The 27844-nt window shown below is 55.3% G+C and overlaps 1 protein-coding gene across 1 annotated transcript in view; it reads left to right on the top strand.

Moving 5' to 3' along the window:
* The window catches only part of DISP3 (dispatched RND transporter family member 3), a 58542-nt gene that overhangs the window by 13182 nt on the left and 17516 nt on the right, over positions 1-27844 (top strand). The window contains exons 2-10 of the mRNA XM_032775428.2: positions 14500-15448; positions 17301-17520; positions 19795-19931; positions 20783-20917; positions 21193-21353; positions 22341-22480; positions 23670-23815; positions 26592-26753; positions 27241-27402. Coding sequence (XP_032631319.1) covers positions 14509-15448; positions 17301-17520; positions 19795-19931; positions 20783-20917; positions 21193-21353; positions 22341-22480; positions 23670-23815; positions 26592-26753; positions 27241-27402 — 2203 coding nt within the window. The 5' untranslated portion in view covers positions 14500-14508. The remainder of the gene's footprint in view (positions 1-14499; positions 15449-17300; positions 17521-19794; positions 19932-20782; positions 20918-21192; positions 21354-22340; positions 22481-23669; positions 23816-26591; positions 26754-27240; positions 27403-27844) is intronic.

The raw sequence follows: 27844 nt of genomic DNA on the forward strand, positions 1-27844 counted from the left end.
CTCTGTCCCAGCTGGGGGGTGGCTCCAGTGATTCTGCTGAGGCAAGCCAAGGGCCTGACTTCCTGAAAGGCCTGACATCCACAGCACCCATTGGCTCCAGTAGGAATTGGGGGAGCTCAGGTTGTCCATGTCTGCACCTTGCACAGCCAGCCAGTTCTCTTTGCTGCCTTGGGCCAACACCAGCTGGAAGTCGGCCCTGAACGGATAGAATTTAAAGAGCCACAAGTATGTTAGGCTTGACAGATGGTGGAAGTTGCAGCACATTCACTTAAATGACTTGTCCAAGGCCTTGCAAGAGAACCTGTGGCGGAGGCAGGAAGAGACCACAGGTCTGCCTTGACTCTCACTCCTCTGCCTTCTCCAGGGAATGGCCTCGTGGCTGACTGCAGCATTTGCCTCTGGCCTTAAATAAGAAGAGGAAGCAGCATCTCAGCCTATGAAGACCTCTGTGAGGGGGTGTGTGGGATGCATCCTATGGGCAGATCCCCTCGGGAACCATGTGGTATATTCTGTTTATTTCTCTTGGGCTGGGTCATTGCACTGCATAGGGGATAGGGGAAAACTCTATGTAGCTGGACTTGGGAAGCTTCCCTGTAATTTCGTGTGTGTGTGTGTGTGTGTGTTTGGTAGGGGACAAAGGGATGCTGGGAAGTTATTTGTCCCCTGCAGAACTGGCCAGGCAGGGAGATCCATGCTGATCTCAGGTTGGCCAAGGCCCATCCCATCTGGGTAGGGGCATTTTGCCACCACAGCCTGGCCCGTGATCAACGTGGTTCTTGCAGAAGCTGGGGTCACTGCAGGATGCTTTTCCCTTCCACGCAGCACCCCTAAAGGAATGGAGGGGAAAGCATGTGACTTGATGCTAATGGGAATTAGCACAAACTTTTATCAGCAACAGTTAGTGGGTGTCAGGGGTGTGTGTGAGGGGGGTGGTATAGGAGGGAGAGCATAATCCTGTTTCTTCATCTGCCTTCCCAGCCCTCCTTGGCCAGCAGCTCCCACACCCTATGGAGCACCCTCGCCAGTGCTGCAGCCCAGGACCTGCCGCACCCGGCAGCATGCCCCTCTCTCTCAGGTGCTAGCCGGGCAAATGCTGGGGAATATCTCTTTGCAGTGGCCCCTCTTTGAATTGGAAGGATCTTGAGCTCTAAATGAGATCAAGGCACCACTAAAGCATGTTTCCGTCTGTCCCCTCCTGCACCCTGTGCGAACGGTCTGTAGGGCTGTGCTCATTGAGCCGTGGGAGCCCTTGGTGTGTTTCTGCGTGGCTGGCACAGTTGGTCAGAGCTCTAAGCCCTCGTCCTGGCAGGGCAGCTGCAGATGTGCTGTTTAAGCACCAAAGCACCCTCTTTTCCCTCCACCCCGCCCCATCCCTGGGGAAGTTTTCAGTGAGTCATGATGCTGCTTCCCTTCCGTGTTTGGCCAGAGCTGTGGTGCCGGAGGCACTCCAGTCTCTGGGTTTTACGCCTCTGCTTCCAGATTTCTCCCTGATCCTGGGAAGATGAGAAATTAGTGCTAATTGATCTAATTCTGGAAGTGTCAGGTTTCCATGTGAGGGGAGCAGCTGGCTGAATACATTTCTAAGGGGGAGGGCAGCCCAGCAGGGGATACGTGAGCTTACTTAGACCCTGCCCTGCAGGCTGCCAGGACCTCTGTGTAGGATAATGTGAACCCTCCTGGGTCCAAAGGGAGCGTTCCCGTTGATTTCACTGAGGACAGGCTTTGTCTCAGTGACCCCCAAAGCAGCTATAGTGATTTGTCATGGAAAAGGGTCACTGGGGAACAAACCCAAGAATGAATTCAGCACTAAAAGCATGAGTCTCCTTCACTTGAGTTCAAGGGATAACTCCATCACCTGGTAGGTGTAGGAGACTCTTATCCTCTGTGGGCCAGCCAGGAGAAGGTGATACCACAGACATGCACTGAGTAGTGGGGTACACAGGGACACAAGAGAATGATTGGGGCAGTTGAGAGGCAGGATGGGCCAGGGATTAGGCCTCTAGTCTCAGACTTGGGAGAACTGCAGTCAGTTCCTGTTCTGCCACAGACTTCCTGTGTGACCTTGGGCAAGCAGCTCAACCACTTGGTGCCTCGGTTTCCCCTCTGTAAAAAGAGGGTAGTAGCATTTCTCTACTTCTCAGGAGTACAGTGAGGACAAATACATTGAAGACTGGGGGGGGGGGGCGCTCAGGATTCTACGGTTATGGGGGCGGATAAATACCACCGACGCACTTGCCTTATGAGATTTGAACAACTCACTGCCCCCTCTTTGTGCCTCCATTTTGTCATCTGTAAAATGGCTATGCCAACACTTATACCCTTTTGCAAAGCACTTTGAGCTCTAGGGATGGAAAATGCCATAGAAGAGCTGAGTGCTGTTAAAATGCCATTTTCTAGCTCCGATAACGTCCCCTCTAACCTCAATGGCTGGGGTCTGGCATTTCTGGTGTCAGTAAATGATAGCAATAAAAGTGAGACCTTCTAGTCCATGCGGAATGGAGGTTAAATTGTGCCTGGAATGAGGGATGGCTGATGTGTGTGGCTCGTACGCACCTCCCGCCACAAATTACTGTCGTCTCATGCCTTCCACTCCTGGGCCACAGAGGGGGCGTGTGGAATTGGCAGAGCTATCTGAAACAGAAAACAAATGGAAAGAAGAAACGGTTGATTTGTGTGTGAGGCTGGGTCGCTGCTCCGCTGAGGCAATGGCTGAAGTCTGAGGGCAGGCCCGTACTGGGGGTTGTTATACCAGTGTAGCTACATGGGCGTGTAAATATGTCGCACCAGGGTAAGCGGTTCCAGTGCGAGCCTTGAATTACACCTGTGCTGTGAGTCTACGCTCCTGCGTGCTGTAGTTAAGCCGACCTAAGCCTCGGGGCAGATGTGGCGATGTTTACAAAAGAAGTCTGCCGTTGACCTAGCTGCTCTCCTTTGCATCCAAACAGCAGGAGGGCCCCAGACAGGAACTTGTGCGGCTCGCCAGAGTCGCTGCCAGTGCCGCTGCCAGTGCCGCAGGGTCCATGCAACTGTTTTTCATGCCCTAGCGTGAGCCTCACTAACGCAAGTCTGTCTACCCAAGCTGAGAGGCTCACAGTGTAGACTTATGCCATGTGCCACAAGCCTGAGTCACAGTGAGGCTTTAACATTAAGCAATACATAAATAACTCCAGTAGCAAGCACGGCAGAAGGAGTTTTGTATGATTAAAACCAAGGTGCTTTGTTTCAGCACCCCCAATAATTAGTTGCAATAGCCCAGAGAGACACACGATTAATTTTCTTAGCCAACCTCCATCTGATTTCCTAAGATCAAGTGTCACTTAAGATGTGAAATGCTCCCTAGGGGGTGGGATTATACTCTGGGATTTTATTCTCTGTGCTGTGGTAGTGCCCAGAGGCTTCGATGGAGATCAAGACCCGCTGGTGCTAGGTGCTGTAGAGATGCAGAAATAGACAAGACCAGCAAGGCGAGGTGAAATGACTTGCCGAAGGGTCACACAGCACATCAGTGGCTAAGCGGGGAACAGAAGCCAAATCTCCTGACTCGTAGTCTATTGAACTATCCACTGGAGCAGGATATTCCAGGTGAGGCTGATAGCACTGCCTGCTAAGGTTGTCTGACACTTCCCATGATAAGACCCTGGTTTTGTTTTTTTTATAACTTTGCCAGATTTTAATCATTTGGGCTGAAATTTTCCATGCCAAAGTGTCTGCCTCAGGCTGATCATTATTTTTTTGGTTTGTTTTTAATTTCTGCCCAAATGGTTCCGCTGCTCTTGAGGGGGAAAAAAATGCATCGTTTTCCCCATGTTTTAAAAAACAAAAAATGCTGGTGACTCTCTTTCTTTGAAAAGCTCTCACACCTTCACACTTTGGAGCAGTGACTCGACACTTGGTAGGCGGGTGCTTTGTGTCATGCGTGTGTCTTTTGCTGTCCGTGTGAAAATCCACCCACATTTGGCTGTTATAAAATGTGTGGGGGGGGAAAAATCCCACTTCTCACATGCTCAGTACAGGTTTCTTAGATTTGCTCTGAAGATTCCATCTGTGCTGGGCTTGTTCCAGCCTGGGGCTGAGCAGGACTTTCCCTGCAATCACAGCTCTGGGCTGCCACAGGCCACACCTTGCTTCAGGTTCATTGGCACAGACATACCCCAAAATGTCACGCTAAGTACTCTGCAAAAATCAGGTCCTAAGTGTCTCAGTTTAGCCACCCTAAAATTAGTGGATACTTTTGACCTTAATCTGGGTCTCAGTTCCCCATCAGTAAAATGAGGATAATACCACCCCTCACCTCAGAGGGGTGCTGTGAAAACAACTCCATTCATGTTTGCGAAGCACTCGGCTGTTACAGCTCTGAGCTCCAAAGGAAAGTCTGGGAGGACACTAACAATTCTGTCCTCAGAGCAGTGTTTGACTAGTGTGCCGTAAATAAGACCTGGGACCGCACAGTGGACAAACAAAATATTGTATCGCTGAGAACCATCCATCCAGGACACTGAGGGAAGAACCTGTAGAAAAAATAGTATGTGATACATGGCATTAAAGACTATCAAAGAGCACACACAAGGGGGCTGAATTAAGGTTACACAAGCAACCTTAATCTGGCATTTCCTAACTTCTGAGGGTTTGACTTGGCAACCATATTGTCCTTTTAGTGCAGGATTTTTGTGTGTAATTTCAAGTAGGTCCAGTCACCACTTGTAAGACAACTGGGATGGCAGTTGTATGTGGCTACCAAGGGTATCACAGGTGTTGCAAACTACAAATGCTCTACAGCCTTTTTGCCTGGTGGAGACAAGACCTTAGATCTAACTGGCCCCTTCCATCTCTAGCTGTGCTGATGTTAGCCAGGCTGAAAACTTTCCATGCAGCACGCCAGGCAGGCTGGAAATGAAAGTGAGGGCAAAGGTGAGCCAGAGACCGTTATTGGTTTGAAAGAGAAGGCCTTAATTAGCAGTGTGTGAATGCTTGATCCCGTGCAGAAGGGTTGGGAGTTTAGTCAACTTTCCCTCTTGCATATGGCCTGTTGTGAAGTCTTGCCCCTCTCCCTCTCCAGGGTCCTCAGATGGCAGAGGATGGCCCCTTTAAGAGAAAAAGCAAAATCCAGTGGAATTCATTTCCTCTGACTTCTCTCCCAGCAAACCCGTGTCCGGATCATCGCCCGGCAGTTCCGACACCAGTGTGCTGCTGGGGCGTCTTGATGTCGTTCTGATCTGTAAAGTGCCTGGGGGCCTGTGAGCATCTGTCGAAAGAATTTGGAGCGAATGGAAATGCAAAGAGCCAAGAAAAACAATTGATTAACGCCTTGTCGCTGAGCTGCATAGTTCAGTACCAAAGTGGGAGCTGCTCAGCACCCTGGGGCTGCTGCTCTGGTGGCCTGGGGCTGGCTGCCAATCAGTCGGTCAGCGGTTGGCCCTGTGCCCCCATCAGCTGTTGAGTGGGGATGCCCCCCTACTTGCTCCTCTCTGCCCCTCTCCCCCCACTGCCCTTAAGGCAAGAGGGGGCAGAAAGGAATGAGTGGTGGGCAGGAGGCACTCGGGAAGGGGCTATCAGGGGAGGGGGCGGAGCTGATATGGGGCACCCACCAGCAAAACCAAAAGTCAGCGCCTATGTACGGTACGAGGAGAGAATCTGCATGGCTTGCAACATCTGGGGGAAGGATGGATGGGTGGCTCCAGCACCGGGCTTCAGGAGGTCTGGGCCCTGATTCAGCAAGGTGCTTACTCACATGCTTAAAGTCAGGCATGCGCTTATCCCTGATAACAACAACAGGACATGTCCCAGCTGGCGCCCATGCTGAGCCCCACAATGCCAGGGGGGTCTCAGCATTTCTGAAAAGCCAATGCTTGGTGTCTCCTGTTAGAGACGCTCACAAAATGTGGCTTCCCCTCTGTGTGTCTCCTTTTCCCCATGGGTGAAAGGGCGGTGACACTGCTCTACTTCACAGGGCATTGTGAGGCTTCATGAATTAACCAACCCATGGTCATGTTGGTGTGGGGCAGTCGAGACCAGAGAAGACGCTGGACCTCATCAACGCAGGGTTTGCTGGCTGTTCCACCCAGCGATATGGCTGCTCCTCTGAGCTGGCACCTGATCAAATGATTTTGCAAGCTGTGTGAGAAGGCACAAAGCCCCCCTGTAGAGACTTTATTTAGATGACGAAGAGGCTGAAAACTGCCTCCTGTAGCAACTCTGTGAAGTTTCAGGAATACAAATTCAGCCTCAGAACAGTTAGCTGGGCTCTGGAAGCTTTGCCAAGGGGGGGCTGGGAATGTGAAGTTTAATTATTTTGTCGATCGGGAGCTCGCATATTACAGCTTGTCTTTCCCTCCCACTTCTAGCCTTTTTCTCTGTCTCCGTTTCTTTTTGTCTCGCTGGTGCACACAGTTCCCCTTTTCCTGTAAAAGGAGCAACCGAGTAATTGAAATGGAACACTAGCAAGGATTTTTTAATCTGAAAGTTGGCATTAATTAGTCAGGTCAGGTATAATTAGCTTCCTTGTCTGTCACTGCCTCTCCCTGACTAGGTGATGACTTGCTTTGTATCCCAGCGTTTACTAAATCAAAATCATCCTTAGTCATGGAGGTTTTGCTGGGCCTGGGTGTGAATTGATGAAAGTGCTTGCAGATCTTTGGGGGCACGAGCTGAAGGGTCAGGTTCTGCCCACTCCAGTGACTGGAATCAGCAAGAGTTTTACCAATGTGGCCCAGCCTCCTCTTGTATGCTGGGAGTTGGGTATGCTTACAGAGCTAGAGGAATAATGACTCAGAGCTTGGTGCTTCCCTGGTCTGCAGCCCCTTAAATGACTGACTAACCCATTAGTCAGCCTGGTAAATGGCAACACAATGCCAGGTTGACTTGCTCCCAGGTAGAACGGTAAGGTTTGGATTTTACAATCCGAGTGGATTCAGGTCCCAAGGGACCTGTGGGTCTGGTTCTGCTTGGCTTTGCCTCTTGTGCCATCACGTATGCCCATGCTGCAGGGGCGTGAGACCCCGCCGGTAGCATTTGATGCGGCCCACTCTGCGCAGGCACGGGTGATGAGCCCCGGGGGTGAGACAGGGGGGAATGGGGCCCAGCGCAATGATGGGGTCTTGGCTTCTCATGTTGTGGTGCCTATTTGTCTACAAAACTGGAGAGCGACTCCAAGCAGTAGCCATGACTTCTCCCGCCTGCCCAAATTGACATTAGCATTACCACAGTGCCTAGGAGCCCCAGTCATGAACCGGGACCCCCCTGTGCAGTGCATTGCACAAACCCAGAACACACATCCCCTGAACTGCTTGTGCTGGTGGGCGAGGTGCAGGCCCAGATCCTCAGCTGGTGCCCGGTTGCATTATTGACTGCACTGTCTTCAGGAGAGCTGGGCCCTTTTACATCAGCTCAGGCTCTTGATCGTTTCAGGACCAGGTGCCTGTCCCAGCCCCTCCTAGGCGGCAGGCTGAGCTCCCTGTTTTTGGCAGCCTTGGCAGGCATCCCAGGAGGATGAATGGAACTGAATCACGGGTTGCTCTGGTCCATAGGTCTGGATGCTGAGGAACCACAAAGGCTTTTTATTTGCTTGATTAGGGACTCGTCCCTATCCCACACGCTCCCTGAGGCGGATAGTTTTCTGCACGCTCACTCCCAGCTCAGCTGTGCTGCTGAACCTGCATCTTTCTCCCTCTCTCGCTGTCCTCAAGTGGCACTTAGCTGGCTGAAGGAGGAAGGCACCTCAGAGGAGCACATGTCTGGGCAAGATTGGGGTGGGTGTGATGCACAGTCCCTGCTCAGCAGAAGCAAAGCGAAATCTCCACCCAGTGATTTCCCGGGGAGCCGGTGGGATCTGTGGGGAAGCTGCCACTACTGGAACCAGTGGGTTAGGGACAGGGCTCGACTCACCACCGCATGGCTTCGCTGGGTCAAAGTGGGCGCTAGACCCCTCTGTGACGAACTGGGACTGTTCTTAATGTTTGCTCTGAACACTGTGTTGGTGCCTCAGTGTCCCCTATGCAGTTGTTAAGTATCTAGGTGGTGGAATAAGGGTGTGATAGCTACAGAGGAAGGGGCCAGTGCCCCTAAATGCCTGGCACTCTGTCTCCTAGCAACTGATGGCCTGGGCCCCTCCTCTGCAAAGGTGCCAACTGAAAGTGTTGGAGACAAAGGGATCAGGTGACCTCCTGGCCCGGGAAAGGAGCTGAGCAGAGAGGAGGGGCGGGAGGGGGTGGTTAGTCTGGAGCTGCCTGGGGACAAGGAGTGAAGTGCAGACCTAGGGGTCTGGCTCACTGCCCCCCAGAATGGACCCGGCCGAGGGGTCTGGTTCGCTGTATCTACAAGCTCTGTTTTAGACTCTGTTCCTGTCATCGAATAAACCTCTGTTTTGCTGGCTGAGAGTCACGTCTGACTGCAAAGTGGGGGCGCAGAACCCTGTGGCTTCCCCAGGACCCCGCCTGGGTGGGCTCGCTGTGGGAAGCACACGGAGGGGCAGAGGATGCTGAATGCTCCAAGGAGAGACCCAGGAGGTGAAGACGTGTGAGCTTCTTGCCCTGAACAAGTCTGCTCCGAGGGAGAGGAGGCTCCCCAAAGTCCCGCCTGGCTTTGTGGGGAGCTGTTCCAGAGCATCGCCCGGGGACTCCGTGACACCCTCTACCAGTGACTTGCACTTGTGAGGGGGTTGGCACTTGTGAGGGGGTTCTACCATGGTGCGGTCCCGCAGGGTGGCTCTGTGAGCAAAGGGCTAGCAGAAATGGACCCTGCGTGCTCTCCAGCTGGGGGTCTGGATAAAGTCAGTGCAAGGGGCATGGGTTGACTAGAATGGCCATCATGTTGCTCAGATCACAAATGCAAAGAGACCTCACTCAGCAACAGCATCTAACACTACGCTCTGTGTCGACCCCTCTGCCTGCGTCCCTTTGCTGGACGTGTCCCTTTCCATGCTGCCTTTTCCAGTTCCTGGTTGCTGCCGGGAATGGGCATCAGTGGTGGGAGAGGCGATCTGAAAGCCAGAGCGTTGCCCACGCAGTGTGCATTTGCATGGGAGTGCAGTGAGCAGCAGCCGCAGAGGAGTTCTGTGCTAGGTGGGCTGTGGGGAGGAGGGATGGAAGAGCGAGTTGTGCCAGAACAGCTGAGCAGATTAGCAGCTGCTTGAAAACCAGATTTTTCACCCAGGGGTCATCTGGTGTGGTGCAGGGCATGCTCGCAGGCAGATCCAGGCCTGCAGATAGGGTGGCTGTGCCAGGGGAACAAAAGCATTTTCCTCCTCCGCAGGTTGAACTAGCATTTGGTTTACGAGGGCTTGTGTCTGTTTTTACAGGTAGCAGCTGTGATCCCTCATGTCCTGCTGCCAAGCGGCAGTGGCAGGACTGTTTAGTTTTCAGGTATTCCCCTGCCCCCCGCAGAAAAGGGGATGGGAATGTGGCTACAAGGCCCCCAACTCTGATTCTTCCCGAGCTTCTCCCTGCACTCAGACCTTCCTGCTGTAAAAGCCACTGGAGAATCAGGATGATGTAACTTGGGGAAGGGCACCAGAGCTCTCCACTCTCACATGCAGCCTGGAAGCAAGGATCCGGGCTGTGCCATTGCAGAGGGGCTGGTCCCTGCCTGAAAAAGCTTGCAGTCTAACGAGGCCAAGCAAGCTGCGCAGGGAAGCCGTAGCTACGTTGTCAAGAGTGGAGTGTGCAACTTGGGGAGCGTGACAGATGTTCGGCGTCTGTGCATTTCTGCCATGCATTTGGATTCAATTTGTTTTTCCATGTGTCTCCTCATTCCCCTTCCATCCCCATCCTACAGGACAAGCTGGAGCTGAGCCTGCAGGGGGGTCCTCAAATCAGAGCCTCAAATCCCCTCGTTTCAGGGAGTTCAGCCACCCTTTGGGGTCCAGGATTGTTCCAAAGTTGGAAGGGGGATGACAGCCCAGGAGATTCCCTGCCATTGAAGCCTAACCTAACCCTAGCCCTGGTTTGGCCTCTAACCCAAGCCCAAATCTGATCAAGGTCTCAACACCATCCATTAGTTCCATCTCTAGTGCAGCCCTCCCAAGAAGATCCCTGCTGATGCAGCCGTGGCAGAGAGAACCGCCCCCAGGGACTCCCAATCCTGCAGTTTTCGTTCCACGAGGGGTGCGCTGTGTCGGTGCCTAGTCTGGGCATCAGGGCCGGCTTCAGCATTTGTGCTGCCCCAAGTGGCAGTGCGGGTGGAAGCCGCGATTGGCGGCAGCTCTACCCCACCGCTTCATCCTTCGGCAGGAATTCGGCGGCAGGTCCTTCCCTCGTGGAGAGGGACTGAAGCACCTGCCACAGAATTGCTGCTGAGGAGCCGGACGTGCCACCCTTCTCTTTTGGCCACCCCAAGCACCTGCTTGCTCCGCTGGTGACTGGAGCCGGCCCTTCTGGGCGTGTTTGGCTGGTGCCTCTTCATCCTTCCCCCTACACGTGGTGAGCTGCCCAGTGCCACCTAGGTTCCAGGGCTGCCGTCCCTCTCGTGCTGGCTCTTTAGGAGACACGTGTGCGACTCGGCAGCAGCGTAACTGCAGCCAGCAAGTGGCTCTCTTTGGCTGGCGAGTGACTGGTCGCATGGCGCGTGATCCATGGCTGGTGAGGGAGGGCCAAGCGAGCCCTTTCTCTGCATGGCGTCAGCAGCCTGAGCTGGCCTTGTCCTCTGATCCTGCAATCCTGATGCAGGCAGAGTCCCCACAGGAGCCAGTTTTGACTAAGGCTGCGAGATCAGGGCCCGCTGGCTTGACGCTGATGCTAAAGGAAAGGAAACATGGCCTTATCTGAGCACTGGCAGTCCCTAGACAACACAGCAGCCAGCAGAGGGAAGACGAGCTTGCTCCTGAGTGGTAATGAGCAGACGAAATGCAATTCTCTCGGAGCTCTCTGCTCTTGGAGCCATGCTACCTATCTCCTTCGGTGCCGTGCCGGGGTTAGATCAGCTTTCATCTCGACCCAGGCGTGAACCAATGAGGGGCTGTGTGAGAGCCGAGTCCCAGGGGTGAGGCTGGGCTGCGTCTGGCTCTGCACCCACACCCATGGAGAAGTCTCCTTTGAAGGGAGTTCAGAGCAGAGGAGGAGGTGCAGAGCTGAGCCAGAGGAAAATGCTCCTGTTGGCCGGCCCCTCCACCTGCAGAGAGGAGCAGGAATTGTTCTGTTGTCAACCAGGCCCTCCTCCAGGTCCTTCGTTTTCCCTAGGAGCAGAGACTAGGACCTGAAGATCTCACCCCCTCTTATTTCCTTCTGCCTTTTCCACTCCCTTCCAATCCACCTTCTGGAGGCAACTCCCTTTGGATCTCACCCAGGGGCCAGACTCCGATCTCATTTACACTGGAATGTGTCATCCTGGAGCAGGAACTCTATTGGCATTAGTGGAGTGACTCTGGATTGACGCTAATGAAGGCCCCAAACCTCTGGTAAGAGGAGGTGTCACTAGACAGGGATACAACATAGCTCCCCAGTTATAAGCAGCTTCCCAGCCCCAGTTGGGCTAGAAGCAATGGGTAGGGTGGGGATCTTGACATCTGATATCCTGCCTCAGGCCCGATCTGCACTGCAAAGTTAGGTCGATTTGTCTCCAGCTCGCAGTGCATGCGTTTCCTCCTAAATTGCTTTCCTGCTGACGTAAGCCCCCCGTTACAGTGAAGCAATAACACCACCTCTCCAAGTGACTTCTGTCGATGTGGTGCAAGTGCAGATGCAGATGCTGCTTTACCTGTGTCCACCCTACCAGTCCTCCAGTAGCTGTCCCCCAATGCCCTGCATCAGGGATGGAAGGAGCGGCTTTGTGTGTACTTGACCCCCAGTTCCTAGCAAATCCCTGGGTGAATTGCTGGTGTCTCACTGAAGCCCTGTGAAAATGTCCCACGAGGCTCACGGCGGCCAGCAGCATGAGACATGCTGGAAAACCTACCATGGTCCACAGCATTTTCCATTGACACAGCCAGTTGTGAGTACACACAGCACTGATGCAAGCAGCCAAGCGTGCATGCACCCTAGCAATAGACCCCAGTCAGTGGCTGCACACTGATGCAACATGAGTTGACTGAACATTGTAGTGTAGACGTGGCCTCAGATTGCAGCTTACTGGGCTTTGGTCAAAAAAGAAGAGGGTATGATTATTTTTCCTCTGCACTGTTACCATGTCAATTTCTCTCTCTGTGTCCCCTCTTCCCTTTCTTGTCACGCACAGGCACTCCTGTTTAGGATTACTGGCTTTTCCCACCTCTCCTCAGAAGCTCAATAAATGCGGAATGATTGTAGCTTTTTACCTTCCTTTCTCAAGAAGATTATTTTAAAAAAATTCTATACCTGCCCTTGGCTGGGTCCTGCAGTACTTCCATCCCCTCGGAGGGAAATGGGGGCCCAGGTGGGGTGTCTGGGCAGTGGGAAGGGAGGTCAGAGGAATGTAATCGCATGTCTATAGCATCGTCTCCACATGGGTCATCAGCAGGGTTTGGACCTACGATCTCCAGCACCCATACACAAATACTGGCTGGATGGGGGCTGGTTTGAAGTTGATCATGTGAGCAACATTAGCATCTCTGCTCAGCGTTGTTAATCTGCTTTTGGCTTTTCCCCAGGGGCTCAACCCCATGCAGTGCTGCACGGATGTGCAGTGAAACCCAAAGAGTGCCCTGCCTGGTTCTGGAATGTGCATGCTGGAAACTTAATAACCCCTTAGCTGATCCTGAACCCAGCCCCACTCCCTCTGCCACATCCAGGATCTTCCTGAATGCTCTGAGACACCCTTTTGCTGCCTTCCCCCGGGGATAGTGCTGGAGCTGCTGCTTTTTACAGTGGGGAAATGGAGCAGAGGTTGTGAGGCAGACTCCAGTGCCCCACTTTTGGCCCGAGTCCCCCTGCACCCTCAGATATGCACTAAGAGTCTGGTGAAAGGGAAACTCTGTGGCTGTCTGGACATCAGCCCACACCCTGGGGGAGCAGAGCAGCATGAGGGGCGAGGGTGGGAGCTGAGCACAGCTCCCTGCAGGCTGGTGGAGGCAGGCAGGCTGGGAACACGCTCATGTGTATGGCTGCCGAGCCAACTGTTCCCTCTGTAGACGCAGCGGGTGGGCGGAACAATCCCGGCTTCTGTGGCTGATGAGTTGGGATTTAATGTGTTGTGACAATTCCCAGTGTCGCTGGTGGCTTCGTTGGCTGGGCTGGAAGGGGGAGAGGTTGGGGGAGACAGGAGCTCCTCATGGAGGACTTGTGAAAGCCCTGGGTGGAGGTGGGGAGTGACTCAGGGTAGCTTCTCCCACAGTGACATGAGCGTGGGCTAGTGTACAGGGCTACTGGCCGATTGGATAGGATTGTGTGCCACAAGGCAATGGCCAGGCCATCGCGACGTGTGTCCCTGTCTGTCTGGAGAGTGGGGGTTCCCAACACACTTTTCTTTAACCTAGGATGCGGTAGGCCAAGAACCACAGTGCTAATAGCTTCCTTATGGAAAGAAGCCCCCCTGCTCGTGCTTTGCCATGAGGTGTCCGTTCATCTCCAGGGTGTGTCCTTGTCTTCCCCGCTGCCCCCACCATGAGCAGGCTCCACGCTCCCCAGAGAGCTCTAGCCATGGGGATTGCTTGTAGCTTCCAGTTGTTCCATACCAAGGGATGCAAATTCGTGCAGTAAACCCTGGCGACGGACTCCCATGGCAAGGGGTTGGGGGGGGGCCCAAGGCTGGGCAATTCTCGGCCGAAGTGTTGGGGTAACTGCTGATAAACCAGCCTGCCGCTTTTGCCTTTGGGGACCATGGTGTTGCAATTGTCTCCTGGAAGTTAGAAGCATTTTTCACGCGTTGCCCAGGAGATTCCTGCCTGGCTGCCCGTTCCCTGCGTCGGCAAGGTTTGGGGACTGATACCAAGGACCAGGATGAATTGTGCTTGTGCGCACTGTCAGGGAAGATACATAACACGGCTATAAATATCTGGGTTCTCAGCCTTAGTGTGAGGAGTCCTTGGCAATGTTCATCTGACGGCATAAACTATTTCTGGGCATGAAGGGGAGGCCGGCTAACTGAAACGGCCCAGCTGCTGCAATGCAGGCGGGGGCTGCGTGCCCAGAGGATTTCCTCTGGTCTGTGGCCGATGGTCATTGGAGGCACGCAGGACCCCTCGAACAAAGCGCTGGAAGTTGGGACAGCAGTGCAGGCCGCTTTCGATCCCTGTGTCTGAAGCGCCTGGTGTGGATGGAGCTGGGCAGGGTCCCAGCATTTGGTTGCTATGGGAGCTTAGCAAGGAGGCAGGCTTGGCATGGCTGTAGCCACAGAGCAGCAAGGTCTAGGCTGGGGCATCAAAATAGAGAGGCTCTCTGCTGCCTGAATGAGCTGGGAGCCTGGGACTTCATCCCTCCCCTGAGCCTGGCACACCTAGGTCATTGCTGTGACTCTGTCTGTGCTATCTGGGACAATTCCTCTGCCACCCCCAGCTCCTTTGCGGTGCCTTGGTGGGCCCAGCCGCAGCTCCTTCCCATGCTCTCTCCATCCTGCGGGTGCCCTGCTCACTCCTGTTTCTGTCCCCCTTCACTACAGGCGCTGGACATGGATGCTGAGGATGACCCCTTGTTGCAAGACGCTTGGCTTGAGGAGGAGGAGGAGGAGGTTGCCTTTGGCCCCCAGAAGAGGAGTGAGGGTCCCCAGCTGTGTGGCAAATGCCAGTGGAATCCCAGGCCGTTGCCAACAATGCTGCCGGTGTCTGGCTTTTGGAACGTGCTTGGCTGGGTCTTCACCAACCCGTGCTGCGCCAGTGTTATCCTCTTCCTGGGCTGTGCCATCCCCGCCGCTCTGGCCATCATCATGTTCCTACACTACCCTACCCTGGATATCGACATCTCCTACAATGCCTTCGAGATCAGGAACCACGCGTCCTCGCAGCGCTTTGATGCGCTCACCCTGGCCCTCAAGTCCCAGTTCGGCTCGTGGGGCCGGAGCCGCCGGGACCTGGCCGATTTCACCTCGGAGACCCTGCAGAGGCTGCTCTTCGAGGAGCTGCAGCAGCTCCACCCCAACGCCTCTCGGCTGGGCAGTGGGGCCAGACCAAAGCGCAGTGCGGTGCTTCCCGTGGGAGGAGAGAGGACTAGCCCTGCTGGGCTCGAGACCTGGCGGAGCCCAGTGAACCAAACCTCCCGCCTCGCCCGGGGTGCTCCGCACTGGGACTCCTCCAGCACCTACGTCAGCGCCAACACCCAGACGCATGCCCACTGGCGCATCGAACTCATTTTCCTGGCCCGAGGGGACGCCGAGAACAACATCTTCACCTCTGAGCGCCTGCTCACCATCCACGAGATAGAGCGGAAGATCATGGACCACCCCCGCTTCCGGGAGTTCTGCTGGAAGCCCCACGAGGTCCTGAAGGATCTTCCTTTGGGCTCCTACTCCTACTGCTCCCCTCCCAGCTCCCTCATGACATACTTCTTCCCCACCGAACGAGGAGGCAAGATCTACTATGATGGCATGGGGCAAGACCTGGCTGACATCCAAGGTGAGCCCGGGGAGGTGGGTGGACTTGGACTGAGGCGTGTCCCGGGTCCGGGTCTCCTTGTATGGCTGGACAGCACCTATGTTGTGGGCCCGACCAGATTAGATACAGTAGTGCTGATATCCATCCGCCCTGGGAAGGCTTGGCCGGACTGAGGAATGGGGAGCTCAGGGTTTTAGGGCATGGGGCTCTCCCTTTGCCTTTCCAGCCAGGCTCAGGGGTTATGCCCCTGGCCTTGTGGGTTTGTCACTGGATCGGTGAAACCGACTCTGAATTTGCCTTCTCGTCCCTGTTTCCAGACTTAGTACCAGTCTTCGTACCACTGAGATGGGGATCTGGCAGAAGCCCTGCACTGCTGGGCAAGGACTCTGGGTCTGAGTCTATCTGGCCTGATCCTCTGCCGCCCTGCCCTTCGTATTGTCATGAATGCCAGTGCAAAGTGGCTGCCCTTCTGCTGTAATTGCACCTGTGTCAATGGCAGTGCAAGGTGCAGAGCGATGGGGAATCAGGCCCTCTGTCCCCTCCATCATCTGCCCAATCCCCAAGTCATACCATGGGCCCTGGACCCGCTGCTAGCGATTATCACAGCGCCTAGGAATCCCAGTCAGAGATCAGGGGCCCTCTGTGCTAGGCCCTGTACAGACAATCGTTTTGCCTTGGAGAGTCTCCTGTCTGTGACTACGTCTACACTTGGAGCTGGGGCGGGGGTGATTCCCAGCTCATGGAGAAGCGCTCGCACTGTAGTGTAGCTGCATGACCCCGGGGAGCAAGGGCTAACTGTCCCGAGTACCAGCCCTCCTGGACCCCCTAGGTATGTGCTCAGGCTGGCTAGCCTACGCCTGCTGCCTGTGCGGCTGCAGCCCCTCCTGCAGGGGAGGGTTTCAAGGTAGCTGGAAGTGAATCACTGCTAGTCCGTGGGAGGGATGTGGTTGTGGGAAGCAGCTTCCATCTGTCTCCCAGGCATATGCTGCCGATTGAAAGCCAGCCAGAGCAGCATACAGGGAGCAGGCAAGTGATTTACTCCATCTGCGCCATTGCGAGCAGCAGCTCTGCTACCCGTTATCTGCTCCAAAATAGGCCCTTGGTCCTTGCTGCTGGACTCATTGCAACCTGGAATTCACGGATTTGTGACTCGGAGCCACTCGGCTCGATTTGTTGCAGTGCCCTGGAAGAAATGTGCTCTCCATGCTGTAGGACCCTGTTTTCCAGCATGCACGGGAATCCCAGCGCCTCACCTGAGTTGGGTGGAGCAGGAGCCGCACGCTCTATTCACCACGGCAACCCTACGATCAATGGTGGCCTTTGGCCTGTGTGATATACGATGCTGCATAGGGTCCCACTCTGGCTAGTGCATCCCACCCTATAGGATACCACTCCCGGCTTCCTTATCCTGATCCCGTGGGACTGCAGCAGAGGCAAGATTCCCTAATGACCCCGCCCCCAATCTCCCACGGGGAATGTTTGGCTCCATCTTCCCGTTGTGGGCTTCTCAGATTGCTGCATTCAGGAGCCTCTGGGTAACAGGGCCTGGGGTTTCTGAGCTCCAGGCCACCAGTTCAGAGCAGCTGTGGTTGATACTGGTGTGGTCACCCCTTAGCTCTGAGCACAGGTGGAGACAGGATGGCTGTCACAGCCGTAAGCCCTCGTCTTGGCCTATCCCCTTCTCAGGCCGGGTTGTCCAGGTGGCTCTCTGGCCGGGAGAGCAGAGGATGGTAGAGATCCCACTGAGCCGGCTGCTCTCTGATGAGAGAGAGGGTGAGAGCGCATGGGCTCTTTCAGCGTCAGGCTGGCCCCATATGCCGCGCCCAGCTGGAAGAACTTGACCTAAAGGGTTCTGTGGTGGTCTCTCCCGCAGGGTCCCTGGAGTTGGCCATGACCCACCCCGAGTTCTACTGGTATGTGGATGAGGGGCTGTCGGCAGAGAACATGAAGAGCTCCCTCCTCCGCAGCGAGATTCTTTTTGGGGCCCCCCTGCCCAACTATTACTCGGTGGAGGACAGGTGGGACGAGCAGCGCAGCAAGTTCCAGAGCTTTGTGGTCACCTACGTGGCCATGCTGGCCAAGCAGTCCACCAGGTGAGGCAGGAGGACCCTGCACGGAGCGGGTGACTTAGTATCCAGCCTGCAGAGGAGAAGACTGGAGAGGAGCAGGGGAGATTGTCTGTCACTTACATTAGAGGAGCAGCTGGTGTGTTAGGTGCACGAGGGGTTAATCCAGCTTCTGTCAGCTGTTACACTTTGCGCTGATGCTGCGGGGCGAGGCTCTGAGGTTAATGCAGGAGCCAGGCAGCCACGCTCCCGTGAACCCTGCCGGGGTAAATCTAATTAGGAGGCTCTCCTCAGCATTGGAATGAGGCATGCAGGATTTGGCAGAGTGGCTCAGACCATTGGCCAGCCTCGGTGGTCTCCTCCCTGCAGAATGCCCTTGCCACAGGTGCTGGAGCATGTGGCAATGAATGGGCACACCCTTCCTTTTTGCTTTAATACCTCCTGGCCCCAGCAACGTATACGAGACCGTGCAAGGACCTAATGCTTCAGGCCAGTGCTAGCTGGCGTGGGGTTTGGCTAGTGAGCCCAGGGCGGCCGTTCCTGTGACGAGCCAGGCAGAATTACTCCCCCACACAAAGGGTATTCCAGTCCAGAGGGCTGGATTCTGCTCTCATCTGCCAGGGTGTCAATCAGGAGTAGCTGCAATGGATGGCCTGGTATACCAGTATATGGGTGCCTCACATCAGTACACCTTAGTTCCCTTCCCATACAGGCGTAGCTCTTTATACAGCTCTAACTGCATCAACACTAGGGCGCTTGTACGGTTTTAACTATACCAGTACAGTTACCATGGGACAACGTGTGTGTGTGGGGGAGGTGCAAGGCCTGAGTCTGGGAGGCTCCTGGGGGTATGCACAGATGCAGCTGACAGCAGAACCTGGCGCTAGGTGAGGCTGTCCTTGCAGGGCCTGGTTCAGTCAGGTGGAGGTGTATACAGATACATCGGGCTGTCACTTGCATCCGTCCTGCACCAGTCTAATTCCACGGGCTTTGGCAGAGTTGCCTCTGTTCCCACCGGGTCTGAATTTGGCCCTTGATGACGTACTGGCCTGTTAAAAGGGGTGGATGAGTCTAATTTAAAGCCAGGGCCGGCTCCAGGGGTTTTGCTGCCCCAAGCAGCCCCCCCACCCCCCCCAAAAGCCACGATCACAATCTGCGGCAATTCAGCAGGAGGTCCTTTGCTCCAAGCAGGAGTGAGGGGCCCTCCGCTGAATTGCCACCGAATACCTGAAAGTGCCGCCCCCATCCGGAGTTGCCGCCTCAAGCACCTGCTTGATAAGCTTGTGCCTGGAGCCGGCCCTGATTAAAGCTAACAATTTAAGGACCTGACTCTCCACTTGCTCCTGGTGTCAGGCTGGAGGAAGATGACTAAGCCTAGCAGAGCCAGCGAGTGTTACCCGGAGCAGGATTTCCCCCTGTAAATGGGAGCTTGCTTCCCTGGGGTGCTGCTGGGAGCTAGCTGGTCGGATTTGGGCTTTGTTCCATGCCTGCTCCAGCACCTGGAGCGGGAACCTCATCTGGCCAGTATGGAGGAGTGGTCCCAGGGAACCAGATGGCCAGGCAGCGGCTTGGAAGAGGGCTTTCCAGCAGGCCACCTGCCTGTGTCAGGTGTAACTTCTCGTTCTCCAGCCATCTGCTGCTCTGGATCTCGGTACTCCTGACCTGTGGGGACTCTGATCTTCATCAGCCAAGTGAAATCCAGCCAGTGCGGGTCAGCTCTGAAATTCCTCTCAGTACAGGGGAAGGATTGCAGTTATGGGGAGCAGGGAGGTAAATAGGGATGTGGGTGCATGTAAGCCTTTAAAAAGTCTGGATTACGGGCATGCTACTGGGCTGCAGGGCTATTGTATTCCTGGTTTTAATTATCTCGGATTACCTCTGCTCAGAACCAGTTGCCAGCAGCAGAGGCTGGTAAATCATGCAGCGGTTCACAGGCCTGAGCTTTGCCTGCACCCTCTAGTTATTACATCTGTGCTTAATATAATAAGCAGTGATTTAAAATTCCAGATGGGATTGGCTTTGGAAGCTTCCGGAGCTGTTTGCTGATAGCGAGAACTCTATTAACACCTCTGACCACAATGCACTGGAGGAATTTTAAAAATGTGCGACCTGCTCTCCTGATGCAAACCTCGGCCACCCCTCCTTTGCAATCTGACTTGATCCAGTCGCACAGTGGCTTCCTGGGTGCTTCGCAAGCGTGACCTCCCTCTGGTTTTGGAGGAGATGCCTGTGGTTCGATCCTCTGGCCTTGCTCACTGTATATTCTCCTCTGTGCCTTCTCCCTCACTCTCCCCACCCCAGCAAAGTGCAGGTGCTGTACGGTGGGACGGATTTGTTTGACTATGAAGTGAGGAGGACCTTCAGTAACGACATGCTGCTGGCCTTCATCAGCAGTAGCTGCATAGCGGTTTTGGTCTATATCCTCACGTCTTGCTCGGGTAGGTTGCATTCAAACCCTCCTTCCCTTCTCTAAAGCAGGGCAAAGTCTGCAGTGAGCAGCCTGATGGAGTCCCTGCCTCAGGTCCCAGGAGAGTCCCTGGGCAGGTCATTCTCCAGCCTGCTCAAGAATGCGCTTCCCCTGTTAGGCAGAGTAGCAGGGCCTCCTATGGCTGCAGAGACACAACCCGAATTGTCCAAGGCAGAGATTTTCAGGGGAGGGCTGGTGGAGGTGGGGAAGCCGTGGAAGGGCTCCCTTGAGTGGATGTGACCAATTGAGAAGCAGCTTCTCTACTCACTAACTGGTGTAAATCTGGAATAACTCCACTCACTTCAACTGAGCTGGTATAGATTTACCCCAGTGTAATGGAGATCCAGATCGGGACCCTTTCCCTACTGATCTGGATGAGTCGAACTGGTGGGAAGTGGAAGACTCCATGTCCCATTGTGTGGTCCTGGACCCTCCCCACCGCTGAGGAGGCACTTAGGCTGACCTGGTCAATAACAGCCTCTGACTTTGAGTGCCTGAACTGAGACTCCATGCATCTAATTTCCAGAGGTGCTGAATGCCCGCAGCCCCCACTAACACTTGCAGGAGAGGTGGGTGCTCAGCACCTCTGGATATCAGGCCCATGACACCTCAAAACCACCACCCATCTTTGGAAACATCACTAGGCCTTGCCCCAGCCAGCAGAGGCCAGAATCCCTCCCTCCTGACCAAGATGCCCCCGGCCAGGTCAAAACTCTGCCTGGGGCGGGAGCAGGCCAGATGCCCACACCCTATGGGCAGGACGGGGATTGCAGCCCAGCCAGTTCCTGTGCCGAGATTTCTAGAGTCGCTCTCCTCCCACAGTGTTCCTGTCTTTCTTTGGCCTGGCCAGCATCGGGCTGAGCTGCCTGGTGGCGCTGTTCCTGTACCACGTGGTGTTCGGGGTCCAGTACCTGGGCATCCTCAATGGCGTGGCCGCCTTTGTCATAGTGGGGATTGGTAAGTCTTTCCTAGCTTCTTTCCTTTGCTCTGTTCCCCGCCCACGCCAGCCTGCAGCACGGGCTGCCCTGGCCTCCCTGGGCGACAGGTGGCGGGAGGCGCAGGCTCGACAGTGAGCTTAGACTTTGGTGGACCAGGTTCCCAGCTACTGTGAGTTTGTCTAGCCGCACTGACTTCAGCAGAGCTGTGATGCCTTACACGCCCACTGAGGATCTGGCCCCAGGCATCTCTCCCCAGTGCGAGCAGCATTTCTGCCCCCTCTATTGCCCCCCCAGGTGTCGATGACGTCTTTGTCTTCATAAACACCTACCGCCAAGCCACCCACCTGAAGGACCTGCAGCTGCGCATGATCCACACCATCCAGACGGCAGGGAAGGCCACCTTCTTCACCTCCTTGACCACGGCCGCGGCCTATGCCGCCAACATCTTCTCGCAGGTGCGCCAGGGCTTTGCAGCAGCCCCCCCTGAGGTCACAGCCGCCTGCTAGAAGGCATCACCCCTTGCCTTTCAGCAGTTCCTCTGCTCTGGAGGGAGACTCCCTGAGCTCTCAGGCTCATGTAGATGCTCCTCATGTGCTCTCCCCGTTGAGACTGATTCACTCCAGGCCAGCTCTGTTGCCCTGGGCCTGTGGCTATCCTGGGGCTTTGAGCCGTACAGCTTTGCAGGGAGCTGGAGCTCAGCTGACGTGCTGGGACTCCTGTTCCCAAGGCTTGTGGCACGTGCAATGTGCTGGACCTGGGAGGCAAATGGGGCATGTTGTTAACGTTGTCATCTACGCCTGGCTCTCCTGTTCTGGCTCTTCCAGCTGGGAAGGGAGGCTCAGTGGGAAGCAGAACTGGCATGTCTAAGGGTCACAGGGTCCCTCCACAAACAGATCGGGAACTTCTCCCTTCCAGACTCAGGTCCCATCTGCCAAACAGGGGAGCTCTGGGGCCTGAACTGCAGAGGGAGGAATCCCAGCATATTCCACCCCAGGTTTTCCTTCTGCTTTGTGCACACTGGTGCTGCTGTCCCTGCCAGCCCTGTGCTCACCAAGCACAGGGAGGGAATTGAATTGGGTCTTCCCTGAGCCACTGGGGAGAGCTGTGCCTCCCTCTCCTGCATGTGCACAGGGCCAGATACATGGGAGAGCTTCCCTGGCCTGTTAGCAATGCAGTAGACCCCTGCCCCATGAACACCCCGACTGCCTGGGCAGCGTCTGCAATGCCAAACGATCAAGTGCCACCCATCGGCTGCGCCCCAGGCTGGTGCCAGCTGAGCAGTCAGCTTTCACCAGGGGCAGCTGGCTCCATGGCCTTTGGGCAGCATGAAGTGGCCAGTGTTCCCGCCCTCAGGCTCCTCTTGGGTTCGCTTCCCTCCATTATGTTGCTGGAAGGTCTCCGGGATCCATCTCCTCTGCCCTAGCTGAGAGTTCTCTCTGCAGATTCCGGCCGTGCACGACTTTGGTCTCTTCATGTCGCTGATTGTGTCCTGCTGCTGGGTGGCCGTGCTGTTCACCATGCCGGCTGCTCTTGGAATATGGACCCTCTACGTGTCTCCACTGGAAAGCTCCTGTCAGACCAGGTGAGAGCCCTCGCGGGGCTTTCGATCAGCAGCAGGGTGTGGGCTCTTCCTGTCTCCCCCACAGCAGCCTGCCTGTGCCAGGCAAGGAAACCACAGCCTGGGCATTGATTTCAGGGAGCAGCGGTTGCCTAGGTCGTCCTAGCCATGGGTTAGTGCATCCACACGGTGCATCCAGACATAGGGCACCTTGTGGCTGTAGTTGTACCGCTGTATTTTGGGAATTCGGAAACGCCTATTGCGCAGTGCTCAGCCCTGTTGCGAGGCAGTGCATTGTGGGCCCGAGTTCAGAACTGGCTGTCGCAAAGCAGCTGCAGCCTCTTCAGGCTTCCTCTCCAGACCTGAGCTACAGGTGTTGCAACCAATGCATCAAAAGTGCTGTTGCATATGGGCACCAGGCCCTGTCCAGCACTGTGAGTGCCATGCATCCCAGCCAGTCGTGTGCCTCTCCTCTAGCAACACCCTTTGCCCCACAAGCCTCCAGCCTCCTGGGCAGTGAAAGTGGCGCACTCTGACCTCAGAACTCTGCTGCCAGCAGGATTCAGCCCTTACGGGAGGGGAGGTTTATTCTCTATCTTCGGGATCAGGCCAGGAGTCAAGGGCTGGATTTGAATGATGTTTCTGCTGGTGTATCCAGTAGATAGACCCAGGGTGACTGCCGCAGAGTGACTCCAGATTTATAATCAGAGGAGCCAGGTTCCCAGCTGACATCAGTGGGTGCAGCCCATTGACTTCCATGGAGTTTGCCTCACTTACGCCTGCAGAGAACTTGTCCCAGGATCTAATCTGCAGACTGAGACATGCAGGCCCTGCAGAGGGACAGTCCAGCCCTGGGGACACGGTGATGCAGATTTGTGTCTGTAAGTCTGTGCGCCTTCCCCTTCCCCCCTCTCGGATGTGGCACAGCAACTAGCCAGGTTTAATTCCTTAGCTGGGTGATGAAGAGCAGAAGCACTTGGGTAACCCCTGCCCCACATCTAGCCCAATCTCTGATGATTTGGTAGCAGCAGCCGAGCTCCTGATACCCCCCTGGCGCATTAGCAGTGGAAATGGCTGGCGTGGTGTTGGCAGTGGAGGGCCTAGCAATGTCACTGGAACAGTCACTCTCCTCTCAGAAGGAGACCAGGCAGCAGCTGTTCACAGGGTACGTAGCCCAGAGCTGCTGACTTTGGCTGCCTTCCTCCCCATGCAGCTGCAGTCAGAAGTGCGGGAAGACGAGCACCTTGCCCATTGCCGATGACCTGTTACTCGCCTTGGAGGACGCCGCCGGTCCAGGCCAGGGGCCGCTCCCGTACCTCGATGATGACATCCCATTGCTCAGCGTGGAGGAGGAGCCAGGTAGGTGTTCAGAATCCAGGGACAAGGAGCCTCCCCTGAGGGAGTGGCAGTCCTGGGTTCTGCTCCTGGCTCTGCCACTGGCCTGCCAGGTGACCACTGGGCTGCTCTGTGCCTCGGTTTCCCCATGTGTGAACTGGAGCTAATTATCCTTTGCTACCTCCCAGGATGCTGTGAATCTGAATTTGCTGATGCCTGTGGGTTCTTGGCTGGATGTCACTTGAGGCATGACGTTATTATTCCTCAGGAGTCCAATTCGGATCCAGTTTTGGCCAGAATAACTAAATACCCTATGAAGGGACCCAGGAAACATCTGGCTAGAGCACCTGGGCAGTACAATCCTCCCTCATGCAAGGCAATATTCAATTAAAATCCAATTAATCTCTGTAGTCTTTAATGTAACATTGGGTGAGCATGTGTGAGTAAAGGTACTTTGTCATTCTTCAGTGCCTGGTGCCTGAGGCCTCGGAGCACTTCACACACATAGGTAGTTGAGCCTCACAGCCACTCATGAGGCAGGTCATTACAATTATTCCTACTTTCTAGGTGGGGAAACTGAGGCAAGGTGTAGGGCAGTGACTTGCATGAGCTCAGAACTGGGAAGAGAACTCACGAGTCCTGGTGGCACTGCTATGCCTTAATGACCAGACTGTCTGATTAGCCCTGGCTGGAGCGAAGGGTATCTTACTGGGAAAGGCCTCTCATCCTTGGATTTTTAAAGCTGGCTGTTAGCGCTGCCTGGCTGAAACTGCAGCCCCGAGCTCTGGAGAGTCCCCATCAGACACAGACCCTCGGGGATAGCAGCAGGCTTGGCCTGGTGACCAGGGAGATGGGAGGTACAATGCAGCTGTCTCCTTAGGACAGGTTTAACCCTCCTCCACCTGCAAATCCTACTCCTTTCATCTTGCCCCGTGCTGGTGAATTCACCAGTCCCAGAACAAACAGAGGTCAGGCTGCTCTTAACATGCTGCTGGGCTCCCGCTGCAAGGGCCGAGCCTCCTCAATATGTCAGAGCCGCACAGGATGGTAATTTATGGAAATAGCTCTTCCTCCACGTCTCTGGACCATACTATACAGAAAGACAGTTTCCTGTTGGGCCCTAGGCAACTTGTGAATGAGGCAAGGACGTGACCCTGCGCGGAGGCCCCATGTGGTGTGCTGGGGCTGCCGGAAGGCACCTGATGCCCTCTGCAACCCCACAGGAGAAAGCTCCATCTTGCCACTTGCAGATGAGAGGCTGATGCTTCTTGGCACAGAAGCAGCATGTGGCTGTCTGGATGAAAATTGGATGCTACCATTCTCCTGCCATGTTAAAGAGACTGGAGTGTCTGCTGCCTCGGAAAAGCCCTGGGGGTGGCACCCTGGGGTGTGAGGGTACAGGGGGGACCAGGTTGTATTGGTGGAAGAGGGGTGGAGGGATCACCGTTTCCTTGTAAAGGTGCTAGGGATTGTGATGGGGTTCCTACTGAACCCCAACATTCTGCATCACAGATTGCTTTGCTTTCTATAGGGCTGGATGCTGCCAAGCACTGAGTGACCCACACCCAGCACAGGCAGTGGGAACAGAGGGTGTCGGTACTTTTGCAGGATGGGGACTCATTTCCTACTTGGTCGTTTGTGGCCATGGGTTTCATTGGGGGTGATTCCGTAACAGGGAGACACATAGGTTGATAAGTTCCCTGCTACACAGGACATGCCAGGTCAGATCCTGCCTGGATCCATCCGTGCTGTATTGATGGCAGAGTTCAGACCAAAGTGGGGGAAAGAACCAGCCTAAAGCATAGGATTTGGACTCAGGGCAGCTGGGGTCTGTTTCCAGTTTTGCCTCTGGTTTAAATGTGTGATCTTGGGTAAGTTGCAGACCCTCTTTGTGCCTCAGTTTCCCAGTCTGAAAAAAGAGGATAATGGTGCTTCCCTGTTTCATGAGGGTGCTGCGAGACTCAGTTGAAATGGTGTTAAAGGGCTTGGAGATCCTATAGACCTGTTGAGTTATTTATTCCCATTTAAGAACTCACCCAAACCTTCACCCAGGGGCTACACTGATGCCAAATGTATTAGGAGGTTTGAAAGAAAATGGAATGTAACATTTTTCCCCTCTTTCTTGGTTCTGACCGGTAGTAACCGTGGAAATGCTAAACCCCAAGAGAGACAGGGTGTTAACAGGGCATCCTAAGCCAGAACAGAAATCCTCCAGCCCTGCCTTGCAGTCTCCAGAGGTTTGGATACTTCAGATCAGCACCCCAGCCTTTGTAGGGGGTTCCTCCAACCCAAGTGTCTCAGAGGGCTGCTGCTTGCTCTCCTTAGCAGTGTGCAACGTGCCCAAGTGAATAGGGCACTAGACAAGGGCTTCTTTTCCTGCCATTGACCCGCCGCATGTCCTTGGGCAGCAGCTTCACCTCCCTGCACCTCTGTGCCCCCCACCCTCCGTCAGCTTCCCTTGTAAGAGTTTGTGCGGTGCCTATAGCGGCTACCACAGTAGAGATGAGAGCAGCAGGTAGCGACTTGCTGGGCACATACGTCTATTCGTAAGAGGAGCTTTAAGTCACTGCCTTGCTCGGCTCTGGCTCCTGGTCCAGCCTGGCCAGTGGCTTTGATGCACTGAAGGGCGCAGGACTCAGTGAAATTCGAAGTGGCCCCTAGTCTGTCCATCTGCCTGACTGCTCTGGGCTCCAGGAGGACCTGCCTTTCTCACTCTCCTTGGTTCTTTGCTCTGTGCCCCTGCGAGGGGCTGGGGGGCCGAGCCAAGCTCTGAGCCTGCCTTTCGTCTTTTCTTCCCTAGTGGCTCTGGAAATGGGGGATGTGCCCTTGGCGTCGGCGCTGCCAGAGAACTTGCAGCTTCCGGCCGAGAAGGTCAGGAAGGGTCACTTGATCGCCCATCTGCAGGAGCTCCTCCAGCACTGGGCACTGTGGTCTGCGGGGAAGAGCAGATGGGTGATTGTGGGTAAGAATGGCCAGAGGGACACTCTCCCTTAGGGTGCTTAATTGGGCAGCGCTCCCAGAATTCTTTAGCCTTAACGGTGAGGAGAAGAGGCCTCGTCCCTCTGACAGGCACATGGGACATAGATCTCACCTCCTCCTGCTCTCCCAGGGGAATGACAGTGGCCTGAGATCCTGCTCTGTCTCTGCCACTTTCACAGCTCTGTGTACGGCAGATAACACTGCCCTTTCCCCACTGGCACAGCACTTCCCCTGGGCTTTGCCAGCCACCTTACATTTAGGGAAGACCTGGTGCTGCCATGTTCTGAATGGCATTAGGCTCACTCTCTGCAGCTGGGCATCCTGCACCCGTCGCTTCCCTGCTAGCCTGGGGAATCCCACGGCACCCTGCTCCCCTGGGTGCCGCTCTATGGCCAGCCCCTGGGGAGACCGGGTGGATGAGAGCTCTGTGTGTGCAGAGTCCCACATGCTGGCCGCGTCTCTCATTGCAGGGCTCTTTGTCATGGTCCTGATCCTGTCCATATTCTTCGCTAGCCGCCTCCGCCCAGCTAGCCGCGCTCCTCTCCTGTTCCGGCCCGACACCAACATCCAGGTGCTCCTGGACCTCAAGTACAACCTGAGCGCAGAGGGCATCTCCTGCGTCACCTGCTCAGGTGAGAGTTCCTAAGGGTTGGATGGGGGCAGCCCTTCACTGCTTCTGCATGGCAGGGATGGGATGAATAGCCGCAGGGCATCGGCGCTCCCCTTGCAAACCCTGTCTCGTGTCCAGGGGTGGCTCCAGGTACCAACACGCCAAGCGCGTGCCTGGGGCAGCAAGCCACGGGGGGCGCTTTGCTGGTCGCTGTGAGGGCGGCAGGCAGGTTGCCTTCAGCGGCTTGCCTGAGGAGGGTCTGCTGGTCCCGCGGCTTCGGCAGACCGCCTGCAGGCTGTCACGGAGTCCCCAGGCGATGCTCTGGAACTGCTCCCCACAAAGCCAGTCAGGACTTTGGGGAGCCTCCTCTCCCTTGGAGCAGACTTGTTCAGGGCAAGAAGCTCACACGTCTTCACCTCCTGGGTCTCTCCTTGGAGCACTCAGCATCCTCTGCCCCTCCGTGT

The sequence above is a fragment of the Chelonoidis abingdonii genome, chromosome 23 (assembly GCF_003597395.2).
Source record: "Chelonoidis abingdonii isolate Lonesome George chromosome 23, CheloAbing_2.0, whole genome shotgun sequence".
Taxonomy (NCBI): Eukaryota; Metazoa; Chordata; order Testudines; family Testudinidae; genus Chelonoidis; species Chelonoidis abingdonii.